Source organism: Bos indicus, chromosome 14 (assembly GCF_029378745.1).
Source record: "Bos indicus isolate NIAB-ARS_2022 breed Sahiwal x Tharparkar chromosome 14, NIAB-ARS_B.indTharparkar_mat_pri_1.0, whole genome shotgun sequence".
Taxonomy (NCBI): domain Eukaryota; kingdom Metazoa; phylum Chordata; class Mammalia; order Artiodactyla; family Bovidae; genus Bos; species Bos indicus.
Window position 1 is genome coordinate 16,644,418 of NC_091773.1, and position 13,096 is coordinate 16,657,513.

The 13,096-nt window shown below is 45.1% G+C and overlaps 1 protein-coding gene across 1 annotated transcript in view; it reads left to right on the top strand.

Moving 5' to 3' along the window:
• The first annotated feature begins 11,726 nt into the window (after window positions 1-11,726).
• FBXO32 (F-box protein 32) overlaps window positions 11,727-13,096 on the top strand; it is a 37,689-nt gene continuing 36,319 nt past the window's right edge. Inside the window, exon 1 of the mRNA XM_019973534.2 lies at window positions 11,727-12,624. Within this exon, the coding sequence (XP_019829093.1) occupies window positions 12,509-12,624 (116 nt within the window). The 5' untranslated portion in view covers window positions 11,727-12,508. The remainder of the gene's footprint in view (window positions 12,625-13,096) is intronic.

Genomic DNA, 13,096 nt, shown 5'->3' on the forward strand with positions numbered 1-13,096 from the left:
TGGTTTTTCACTAACCATTGCTACTGTATGTGAGAGCACCAAGTGACCCAGTGAGTCTTCTGGGCTCTGGATGTGGTTTTTTCTTGGCTTTGTTGGGTGGCAGTAACCTACTTTTCCTTGATAATGAGGATCAGTCAATCTCTCCAGCCAACACAGTAATCTTCCGACTGCCTGTTGGTCCAGTGGAATGGTGGTGATGGTTTAGTCGTTAAGTCATGTCTGACTCTTGCAACGGCATGTGCTATAGCCTGCTGGGCTCCTCTGTCCATGGAACTCTCTAGGCAAGAATACTGGAGAGGGTTGGAATGCCCTCCTCCAGGGGATCTTCCCGACCCAGGAATCAAACCCACCTCTCCTGCTTTGGCAGCCAAATTCTTTACCACTTAGCACCACCTGGTAAGCCAGTGAGGCGCCTCAAATGGCCAGGGACACTTTCAGCTTCAGCTGTAATGCAACTGTGTCTGTGGTCCCTGGTAAAACCAGGACCTCCAAACCCACCAACCCAAGATCTCAGGGATGAAAAGCCCCAAAACACTCTAAGCGCGTTGTTAGGTATAATAATCTAAAAACAAGATGAAGGTACTCCCACCTCCCCCTGGGTTCCAAGACCTTGTATTCTGAATCTGGCAGAACACTATATATATTTACTCTATTTCTTAGGACAGGAGACTCAAACCTTTAGGACATTATTTCCCAGCGGTCTTTAGGTCATTCTATGATTCTATCAAGCCTCTGAGTGATGGGCCACACAGTCATATCAGCTAATTTTGTCAACAAGAGGCCAGTGCTATATTTCCCCTGCTGTAAACTGAGTTCCTCGGTTATTTAGGGGTGAGATGGTATGGGACACCAAGACAATTGAGGCCCCCTCCCCGAGTCCACGTGGCAGCTGTGTTACAAACCAGTCAGCTATGGTCTCAACTCTCCTTTACATGGAAGAATTTTCTTCCTAAGGTCTAGTATCCTACTCTCTGTTTTATTCTTCCTGTTGGTTTCACATAAACTTCAGAAGGCAGAATGGTGTCATAGGAAGAGCATAAGTTTTGGGGTCAAAAGACCCAGATTCAGATCCCAATTCGGCCTCTTATAAGCTGTGCAAGTCTAACTATACAATTTCTTTGTGAATAAAATCAGGATATTACACTTACTTTGCAATTTTCAGGGTGAATTAAATAAACTAATGTAGATGAAAAGTCAGGCACACAATACACATTCAATAGATGGTCCTCCCCCTCTTCTGTCTTCAAGCTAAATCCCACACCTGAAACATCAATTTTAGAAGTTGTTTATAACAAAATGTATACTTTAAGGAAACTTATAAAATATCACCCACTGAATTTTCTCTGCCTCGGTCTTGCTGCCCTGATGATGCACATGGCATGGATTTACAAGAAAAACCTACAGCTTTCGGCTTTTCAATTCTTCATCTTTTTCTTTCACACATGGCCAGCTCAGCATTCTTCTCTGTCTCAATGTTTCTAAATCTGCCAGTTTTGTGCAAACCAAAATCCCCTGTCTGGGCTTGAGTCCAGTTTTCTCAGCAGATGATTTCTTTTGGTAAGCCCTAATACTTACAAATCATCCTCTGGTCTAACTCAACCCTTGGCCCCAGTTTACACGTAAGCACATGAGACTACAGGGCTTAAAGGAGTGCAGGGTGGAGGGGAGGGTGTGTGTGTGTGTGTGTGTGTGTGTGTGTGTGTGCGTGTGTGAGACCCAGTGTTTGAATACCTTTCCTACATGGGAGTTCCATACTGTGAAGATTGTTGTTTGCAAGCAACAGAAATCAACCCTGTTGATTTCTCTTGAACACAAGATTTTATTGGAAGACCATCAGAGTCGATAGCATCAGCAAGAGACTGAAAAAACAGGTGTGGAAAATAGGTGGAAACCGAGGGAGCCCAAGGACTATGGCAGCACCCCTCCAGTGATGCTAGCCAGGAATGTCTTCCAACAAGAAACCACCAACTTCCTTCCATCGTTCTCCTGGGAGTGTTTGTAATCAGTCAAGTCTAAGTCACATGTCTGTCCCTGACCCGACCACAGCAGGGAGCAAGAAAATCTGGTCCCCTCAGGTCCTATATTTGGAAATAAGCACTACCTCCCACCAAGACACAATGGGGTATCCCCCCCTAAATCAGGATGCTAGCAGGAGGGTGCTACTAACCAGATGGTAAACACATACACACAACAAGTTTTCAACACACATGCATTCACTTGGTTTTAGGCATTTTATAATTCTTGGCTTATTTGTTTAAAAGAAAGTTTGTTAGAACTTATTTATAGTGAGAAATAGCTCTATATATATTTGTAACATTTTTCACAGCCTGTGAAGAGGGAGCTTTTCACTTCATGGTTCAAGGCTGTGTGCTGCAACCACTGGCAGAGAAGAGCCATCTCATATGGACCAGATAGGGGAGGGCAAAAGAGAAGAGCCCCTCTGGATGTTGTTCCAAAGAGAGTTCCCGCCTCCTTCTGGGCAGGTCTGGGCAAGTAGGAAAAGGTCCTTTCAGCAACACAGGCAATCTCCCCTACCCACCTCCAGACAGAGAAAACACAGAGTTTGTTCTGTTCTCGACTTTAAACCAGTGAAAGTGAGGCCCCATTCAAACAATGAGACTCTAGTCTTCAGCCTCCCATCCAAGCATTCACTTTTCCTTTCACCTAGGCTAGAATCTTGAAAGCCCTCCTTGGCACTTCCATCTTCATCCTTTGCATCTAATCAATTGCCAAATCCTGCAGTGTCTACCTCCTACACGCATCTCAAGTCCATCCCCTCCTCATTGCCCCAGCTGCCTCTCTCCTGGCTCTGACGCTCATCAGCTGCTGCCTGGAGACATCCTCCTACCTTGTCCCCTGTCGCCTGTCCCACGTGCTTCTCCGTTAATCCCTCTGACACCCAAGAGATACGTACCTACAGCACCATCAACCATGAGATTCCCCTGCTGACAGCTCTTCCCTGGCTCCCACCGCTTAGAGCAAGCCCAGGCTTTCCAACAGTCCTCACTGAGCTCTCTGCCATGTCCCCCAACCCCAAGCCCTCCATCATCCCCAGCTCTCCTCACTCCCTGCTTCAAGGTCTGAACTTTGCTGCACCCAGTGCCATTCCCCTCCTCTTGTCATTGGCCTGTCTCCCCCACCTACATAGCCACCCCACTCCCATCTTTATCTCCTTTTGCTTCATCAGCTCTTTGTTGTTGTTTAGTCGCTAAGTCATGTCCAACTCTTTGGCGACCCCAAGGACTGTAGCCCAGCAGGCTCCTGTCCATGGGATTTCCCAGGCAAGAATACTGGAGTGGGTTGCCATTCCCTTCTGCAGGGCATCTTCCCAACCCAGGGATCAGACTTGCATCTCCTGCACTGGCAGGTGGATTCTTTACCACTGAGCCACTAGGGAATTCCCATTTTAAGACTCAGCCCAGGAGCAACTCCAGGAAGCCTCGCCTGACCATCCCAGGTTGGCTTTGGTGCTTTATCCCTCCCTGTGGATGTCCCAATGACTTCCATGCAAACCTCAATCACTGCACATATCACACAGTTTTAGGAGTGTATTTTTATGTGTCTCTCTTTCCCTATGGCCTATACTCCCTCTGAGAGTAAATGGTCATCTCTGTGTTCTCTAAGCTGCTTTAGATAGAAAAGATATGATGTGTCCTTCCTGAGACAATGAATTAATGACATTCTATAATAAATTCTACAGCCTGTAAGATGATCAAAAAACAGAATAAAGATAACCACTCCTTTTACTTAGTTGATAGAAGAAACAATCTAATTTACATACCATCTCTTTAATAAACACACCATTTGAAGACATTTAGCAAAAGCTTTTATGGAATACCATTTTTAGCAAAGCAGATGTTTAAAAGACTAAATTATTTCTTAAATTACTATCAACAGTAAATCCTGGTTGAAAATAGTATGTCTCTTAAGGGACTGAATTTCTCAGGCAGTAGTCAAAATGGGAAAGATGAACATTTTGTACTTCCTTTAAAATTACCTTCTTCTTCCTGAAATGAATGTACTGTTGTTTAAAAGAAATCATGGGTTCATTTTATTTTTATCGAATCACCTGAGGCAAACAGTAAAACAGTTTTCAGTTCAGAGACCACAGTTCTAGGCTATGACTTAGCAATTCAATTGTACATACACAGAGACCTCCTATGCACCAGGCATCGGGCACACATCAGAGAAGAAAATTCACTTACAGACTCTGGGGAAAACCATGGCTAAGACAGGCAGAAATAGACAACTGACTCAAGAAAAAGCACAGCAGAGAATTGTTTTCCTATTTCCCAGTGAAAATTTGTAATGATTGTTATCGATCACCCTTCAACCAATGATGTCATAGAACTGTATAACCATGTCTATTCCACGTATGTGTTCACAAATGTGAAAAACTGAACACCAAACAGGTTAAGTGACTTCTCCAGGACTTGACAAATCAGTAGCTGACTCATATGAGGAAACACATTCACCATAATTCATAAACCCCTTCTCCAATCACTAGGGTTGACAAATCCAAACATGCATTGATTACAATTTGTCAAAATATAACAAGCTGTACATTTGCATTCAGTCTGATGGTCAAGTAAGGACTTACAAGGCACTTGATTTTTCAAATCTGCTGTTTCTCCAGAAGCCTAACTTTGAAGAGGAGTCTCTTTAAGGGTTCAAATACCTGTGACCGTTTTCCTTCTATTCTTTGGACCAAACTCACTGATGAAACTCTTGATAAAATCCAATCATTGGAATGTGCAAAGCAAAGGTTTGAATTTTGCTTCAAATGTTACTTTTCTCGGGGACAGTGGTCAGTACGAAAGGTTAATGGAATATTCTGACCCTATTGGCTTGGCATCATGTTTCTCGGTTCCCAGGACCGCTACTAACTAGTTCTGTGTTCCTGAGTGACTTTCTTTTCTTTGGAAGTGGACTCGGTAACCTCTAAAAGTTGGTTCTCATTTTTATCAGCAGACTTTCAAGTAAGTGGTTAACATACCCGAGCATTAGTCTCTTCATCTGGGTCATTAGTTTCTTCACCTTCATCTGGATTCACGGAATAAATCACATACCTCACAAAGTTATGTGAACATGAGTGCTGATAAGTAAGTAAACCACAAGACACAAAGCCTAGGCAAATTTTAGTTTGAGCTACTTTTGCATAGGAGAAATCTCAGAACTCAGATTTGCTATTCAACCATTCAAGATACTATTTGAAGAATTATAGACAGTTTTAGCCAATTTCAAGCACTCATACTGTATTTAAAGCTTTATATCCATTACAAATGTAACATAAAACTTTAATATAACAAAATTGAACATTCACATATTTTAAATCTATGAATTTTTTAAAAAAACACTAGAAGTCTGGGCTGTTGGTGTAAATGTTGCAGTTTTATTTATTTCCCTATATTATACAAAAGTTAGTAGTTTTGTCTCCAAATCCTTTCTGCTACTTATCAAGAGAAAAAAAAGAATTTTCATTAAAGTTGACCTATAAAAGAAGGATTATAGCAAAATGTCCTTGACCCTCTCTCAGAAACAGAACCAAGCCCCTATTTGAAGAATAGCAAATGATTCTCATTAAAGTAATGAGAATATTTGCAGTGACATGTGTCCGACCAACTTTAATTTTGTTGGCAGGACTCCTGGAAGCCAGGGACCCAGAAATAACACACAGCTGGCAGTTCCTGCTCAAACACACCTAGCAGACATATTTCACACTGTTTCAAGGATGCCCTACCCTAGACAGCCAAGGCACAAGGTCATATGCAAATTTCCGTAGCATTAAACATACAATCCTCGTGACAACACTAGCAGGTTGAAAATACACTAACTCCTCCTTTATAAAATTTACTCTAACTTGAACAGGCTGAGCCAACAAACTTGTTGATTCCAGCCCCCGCCCAACCCAACAAGCTATTTTTAACTCACAATTACTGCTGATAAGTATTTTTCACACACACACAAAAAACACCCTTTTAGAAAGAGAAACTATGAAAAATCAAAATATCATTACATTTCAGGGAGAAGAAGTCAGTCCCTCGGTCAAAGCTATAAAAAGATGTCATTTTGAATTAGAAACATATTTATCATATTTATTATACTTACCAAGTTTTTCACAGTTCTCTCTACAAACAGTTTCTCTAAACAGCCTTACATGGTAGTAATCAGCCTACAACTGTGCCAGGTTTAACTTTGAAAACGCAGTCTTTGGAACAAGAATAAGGCCCACTTCCAGAGTTCAAGTGCAATAAATAATTACTAACAATATGTAAACTATCATTTCATTGTACAGTTTGCTCCAATAGACACATTGTCTCATATCTGGAAAATAGCTAAGTGAGCTGTGCTCCGTGTCCTCAACACTTAAAATTTGGTAGGGAAATGGCATAAATGCACTTAAGCAAATTTTGCATGAAAATAATAATAACTACTACTGATGGTAGCACTATTATATGTACTTTATACACATTATTTCAATAAATCCTCACAATACCCTCTGAGGTAGGTACTGTCATCATTCCCATTTCACAAATGAGGAAAGAGTAGCACAAAGAGGTTAAGTAACTTGCCCAAGGTCACACAGCCATTTCAGGAGGGAACTATGATTTGAATCCAGTCAATCTGGCTCCAGTTGGAATTGAAGTTAGATTCAAAAGCAGAGACATTACTTTGTCAACAAAGGTCCTTCTAGTTAAGGCTATGGTTTTTCCTGTGGTCATGTATGGATGCGAGAGTTGGACTGTGAAGAAGGCTGAGCGCCAAAGAATTGATGCTTTTGAACTGTGGTGTTGGAGAAGACTCTTGAGAGTCCCTTGGACTGCAAGGAGATGCAACCAGTCCATTCTGAAGGAGATCAGCCCTGGGATTTCTTTGGAAGGAATGATGCTAAAGCTGAAACTCCAGTACTTTGGCCACCTCATGCAAAGAGTTGACTCATTGGAAAAGACTCTGATGCTGGGAGGGATTGTGGGCAGGAGGAGAAGGGGACGACAGAGGATGAGATGGCTGGATGGCATCACTGACTCGATGGACGTGAGTCTGAGTGAACTCCAGGAGTTGGTGATGGACAGGGAGGCCTGGCGTGCTGCGATTCATGGGGTCACAAAGAGTCGGACACAACTGAGCCACTGAACTGAACTGGGTACTAGCCTGGGTTCCACCACATACTAGCTGGGTTATCCCAGGCAGGCTATTTAACTCTTCTGAGCCTCAGTTTCCTCATCTATAAAATGGGAATAATGGTACCTAGCTCACAGACTTTTGTGAGGATTGTTAAACAGGATTACATTTGCGAAGTTCTTGGCACACTATCTTCAGTATGGCTAGTATCTGCCATCAAGGTAACAAGCGCATGAAAACATCATTTTGAGGGAAGCCACCACCTTCTCTATTTGCCTCACCAACTGGTAAGGCATCACTGTTGGAGAATTCAGATATGCAGGGCAGGACTAGGGAATGTTACCCTCCCACCTCCTTGTTCTGTCATGTCCTTAGAAATAATAAGGTGTCAGCAGGTAAAGACGTGGCACTACCAGCATCCCAGGGTTAGCTCAACATTCACTGTGTTATTTATGGTTTATCTGTTATGTACCAAGCACTATGCTAGGCACTGTGATGACACAGCCCTGCCAACAAGGAGCTCTCAGCCTCATAGGGGAGAAACACAGATAAATAACTGAATACCCAGCGTGTGATCTGATCAGTCTGTTGCACAAAGCTGTTCAGCAGAGGCAGAGGCTCAGTATCTGTGCAGTGGAACTCAGCCAGGGTACCTGCATTGTGTGAACTGCTCAAGCCCCTAGGCCATGCTCCTAGGCCACGCTCCTGCCCAGACTGGGCCTTGGGAAATTCTCAGAGTATCCTTCTGCTTCTGTATCTTGAGTCCACAGGCATCACACTGACATTTTGTCTTTGTGGTTCTCAACTGCTCAGTCATGACAAGGATTCCAACTCCACAGCCTTTGCAGAGTCAAGGTAATTGGTCTAGACGTGGCCGAGTACATTCTTTATCCTGAAGGGCTCACAGCATTACAAGGCTTCCTGGTTGGAAACCATGTGTTGGAAAAAGTGTCAAGTTGGATTTTAAATGGTGTGGGAAATCTAAAGCAGTCACTCAGACATTAGTAATGGCAGAGCTAAGATATGATAGTCACAGAAGGAGAAAGCCAAAGGACTAGAGACAAACACTGAAGCTTCCTGAGATTAGTTCTTAGCCAAAAAGTCAAGGACCCCAAAATTGTGATTTCCTACTTATGCTTAAATTTTTTAAGTTAAAACTTCCATAGAGTTTTATCTACTCAACCCTAGTCAGCAACTGACACAAGAATTCTGTGTAATAAGAGACCACAATAATCACAGTGGCATTCAAAAATAAATATTTATTTCTTGCTACCATATCTGTGGGACAAGTGGGGTTGTCTGTTCCACGTGTTGCATTCTAGGACCCAGGCTTGAGAAGCAGTGGCTACTCTGAGTATTCTCTTGTCATGGTTTTGGTAGAAGTACAAGAAGACAAGCCCAATCAGACAAACACACACATGATATCCTCTGCTCGCATCACATCCACTGGCATCCCACTGGCCAAAGCAAGCTACATGGCCAGAATCAGTGTTAAGAATAAGGGAAGTACTGAGTTCATATTACAAAGCTACAATAATCAAAACGGCATGATACTAGCGCAGTAACAGACACCTAGATCAATGGAACAGTATAGAGAGCCCAGAAATAAATCTACGGTCAATTAATCTACAAACGAAGGGAGCAATAATATACACTGGAAAAAAGAGTCGCTTCAATAATAGGTGGTGCTGGGAAAACTGGATAGCCACATGTAAAAGGAAGAGATTAGAACATTTTCTCATACCATACACAAAAATGAGTTCAAAATTAGAGACATGAATGTAAACTCTGAAACCATAAAACTCCTAGAAGGGAGCATGGACAGAACACTCTTTGACATAAATGGTAGCAAGATTGTTTGTATCTATCTCCTAAGGCAAAAGAAATAAAAGCAAAAATAAACAAATGAGACCTAATTAAACTTAAAAACTTTTTCCCAGCAAAGAAAATCATCAACAAAATGAAAAGACAACCTACTGAACAAGGGAAAATATTTGCAAATGATACTATTGACAAGGAGTTAATACCCAAATTATGTAAACAGTTTATACAACTCAAATATCAGAAAAACAAACAATGTGATTAAAAAAAAAACAAAACAGGCAGAAGATCTGAGTAGACATTTTTCCAAAGAAGACATACAGATAGTTAACAGGCACATGAAAAGATACTCAACATCACTAATTATTAGAGAAATGCAAATAAAAACAAAAATAAGATATCACTCACACCTATCAGAATGGCTATTATCAAAAAGTCTAAAATAACAAATGTTGATGACGATATGGATGTACACTGTTAGTGGGGATGTAAACTAGTACTAGTACTAGTACTAGAAAACAATACGGAAGTTCCTCAAAACACTAAAAATAAGAGTTACCCTATGATCCAGCAATCCCACTCCTGGCAATATATCCAAAATAAATGAAAACACTAATTTGAAAACATACATGCACCCCAATGTTCATAGCAGCCCTATTTACAATAGTCAAGATATGGAAGCAACAGAAGTATCCATCAGCAGACAAGTGGATAAAGAAGGTGTGGTGTATATACACAATGCAATACTACTCAGTCATAAAAAAGGAACAAAAATCTGCCATGTGCAGCTATGCGGATGGACCCAGAAGATAGTATGCTTAGTGAAATTAGTCAGGCAGAGAAACACAAATATTTTATCATTTATATGTGGAATCTAAAAAATAAAAATGAATATAGCAAAACAGAAAGAGACAAAACAGAGGGAACAAAGTAACGGATAATAGTGGGGAGAGGGGCTAGATAGGAGTCAAGGATTAAGAGATAGAAACTACTATGTACAAAATAGATATTCAACAAGGATATATTGTACAGCACAGGGAACTATAGCCATTATTTTGTAATAACTTTAAATGGAGTATAATCTATAAAAATACTGAATCATTATGCTCTACACCTGAAACTAATATAATATTGTAAGTCAACTATATTTCAACTTTTAAAAAAGAATCAGGGAATTACATATTATTAAGAGGCCGTGTGCCACGTGAGGGCATTACACAAAGGGAAAAGAACTGGTAACAGTAATCCCATTTAAAATACTTTCTAAACAATCCTGAAAGGTAGACATTTATAGGCTCTATTCTTTCCTGACAGCTGAGAAAACTGAGCCTCCAGAATTTGTCATTCATCCAGGTCAGACAGACAATACGTTGCTCTAGCAGAATTAGAATTCAAATCTTCTGCCTTCTGTAGTTTCTACAGAGCTATAGCTCATGTGAAACTGGCACGCATTTTTAATAATCACATCCCTTAATTATGCTCCCTTGCAGGTATCAGCTCTCCCCAACAAAGGCCAGACCCAACACTATCTCATCTATGAGCCAGATCATAGTGACTATCATTTGTCTGGGACCTTCTTTAGTGTTTTTACAAGCTATTTTTACTATTACTACACTAATAAATTATTTATGGTGGAAAACCTGAATCAGAAAACTCTGGCTACTTGAAAACAGACTTTATTAAAAACATCTCCTTTCCCCTCCAACATGTACCCCTCCCAAGACACACGCAATTTGTCTACTCTGAGCCTTAAAGATAGCAAGAGTTGGTGGCTGCAAAGGAGGGATTGTGGAGGTATCAGGGAATCAAGCAGAAGCTAACTCTTGAGCATGGAGATTTTACTTTGCTGTGACCACTCTTTGCAATCCAGTCACCAAACGGAACAGATCATAAAGCACCATAACTAGAAGTCATGAAGAGCAAGATGATAGCCTGAGGTCAGCAGCCTCCCATATGCATTCACCTACTCATACGACAAATAGTTACGGAAGGCCGTCTCCAAGCCTGGCAAAGTGCTGGAGCTGGGATGCTCCCCAAACAAGACGCTGGAGCTCCCCCGGGGTTTACATTCTGCAGAGAGTGGTAAAACTTATTACCAAAAAGCAAACAGGGTGATTTCAGACTGTACAGTGGGTTGTGAAGAAACAAGCCTTGTGACCCTGGCTAAGTCATAGGCTTAACCTTTCTCAGGGGCTGGATCGCTGCCAGACTGGACCCCCTGCTCGCGGTTAGGAGGATTAGGTGAATAAACTGAGGTCTGTGAGGGTCTAGGACTCTGGAGGCATTGCCTCCTCACTGTGGGCTTTGACCGAACTTCCTTCAGTCCCCTTCAGTCGGGCGGAGGGGCTTTCTGGAAACTCTTACCAAAACTAAAACAAAACTCCTGGCCTGATTCTTCCCGGAGGAGGGCCTAATAGCCCAGAGGATACCAAACTGCAAGGAAGGGGAAGGGGCTTAGAGGTTCTTCAGAACAAAAGCCCAGGCCCCGACGCCCTAGAGGGAGGCTCGAACAGCGAGCGGAGCTAGGACTTGTCTAACCTGCTCCCCGACTGCGCTGTGCGGGGCCGGGCGCCGCAGCAGCCAGGGCGCGCAGAGTGGGTAGGGGACGGTCCCTGCTCTCCACTCCCACCGCCCGGGGACCAGCCGCCGCCCGGCCTCCTCCTCCTTCCTTTGCCACCCGGGGGACAGGTCTGACAGCAGACACTTCAACAGTTCGAAGGCAGAGGGAGGAGTTCCTCCTCCCCATCCCCGCCTCACGGCGGATCCCTTCCTCCACCGAGGAGATCGAGGTCTAGGCAGTGAGAGAGGCCAAGAGGCTGCACCCCGCTACCCGGCTCCGGGCTGCGCAGTGCCGGGTCAGCTCCCGCAAGGCCGCTTGGAACCGCGGGGCTCGACTGTCACAGCTCGGGGCTGGGAGGCGGGGAGCCTCCTTTCCCCCCACCCCGAATCCGCAGCGATCCAGACGCCGCCCGGGCCTAGTCCTCCCCGCACCTCGCCAGGCCGGGAGCTGCAGGAGGACTGGGTGCAGTTTCCCCGAGCGCCCTGCCTCGCGCTCGAGCCGCAGCAGCTGCGCTCTTTGCGTGCGGGAAGGGGGCGCAGAGGGGCCCGGGGCGGAGGGGGCAGTGGGAGCCTCGGCCCCGCAGCGCGGCTTCAAGTTTCCATCGGCGAGCGGTTGTGCAACAGCCAGAAGAGCTGGAGCCGCGGGCGCCGCGGAAAACAAGTCGAGCCTATAAACAAAGCCACGTGGCCTCCGGGCTGGAGGGGCCGGGCTAAGAGCAGGCGGCTCTTCCGGCAACAAAGAGCCGCGGCCGGCGGCCCAAGATAAATACGGCGGCCCGGACCGCAGCGCTGCACTGCAGCGAGCTTCGCGCGCCCCGCGACCCTCTACCGTGCGTTCCGCGAGCGCCGGCACCTCGCTCCGCACCCCCGGATCCCGCAGCCGCTCCCTCACCGGCCCCCAAGTACCCCCGAGCAGCCGCCCAGGGCAGGCGCGCCCCCGAGGCCGCCAGGCAGGTCCCCGTCCATCAGTCCGTCGCGCCCATCCGTCGCATCCCTCGGCAGTGCCATGCCATTCCTCGGGCAGGACTGGCGGTCGCCGGGGCAGAGCTGGGTGAAGACGGCGGATGGCTGGAAACGCTTCCTGGACGAGAAGAGCGGCAGCTTCGTGAGCGACCTCGGCAGGTGAGGGGGTCGCCACCAACTTCAGCTGCGGTGGACAGACTCGGGCTGGCCTCTCGGAGTCGGGGGCGGGTGAATGGGACGCAGGCAGGCCGGAACAGGGTGAGGAGGGAGCCCCGGACCAGAAGGATGGAAGTGACTTATCCCGGGTTTCTGCAGAGATGTCGCCAGAGCACCAGTGTTTGGTTTCTCTTATTGTTCAAGGTCAGCGTCTCCAAGTGGGCACTTCTTACAGAATCCTGGTCCCTCTGAGAAACTGATCTTATCCCCAAACGCTAAAACTTAGACCCAACTTCAAGGGTCCACTGCCTTAAAGGACACCAGCGTCGTGCGATTTGCGTGGGGGGTGGGGGTGGGGGGTGAACGCCGGCGAGTGGGTCGCATGACCTTCACCCTGGGGTGGACCCTGGGGTGGCGGGGCTCTGAGCACAAGTCTGAGACAGGATTGGACACGGGTCCTGCCCGCCGCGCCTCC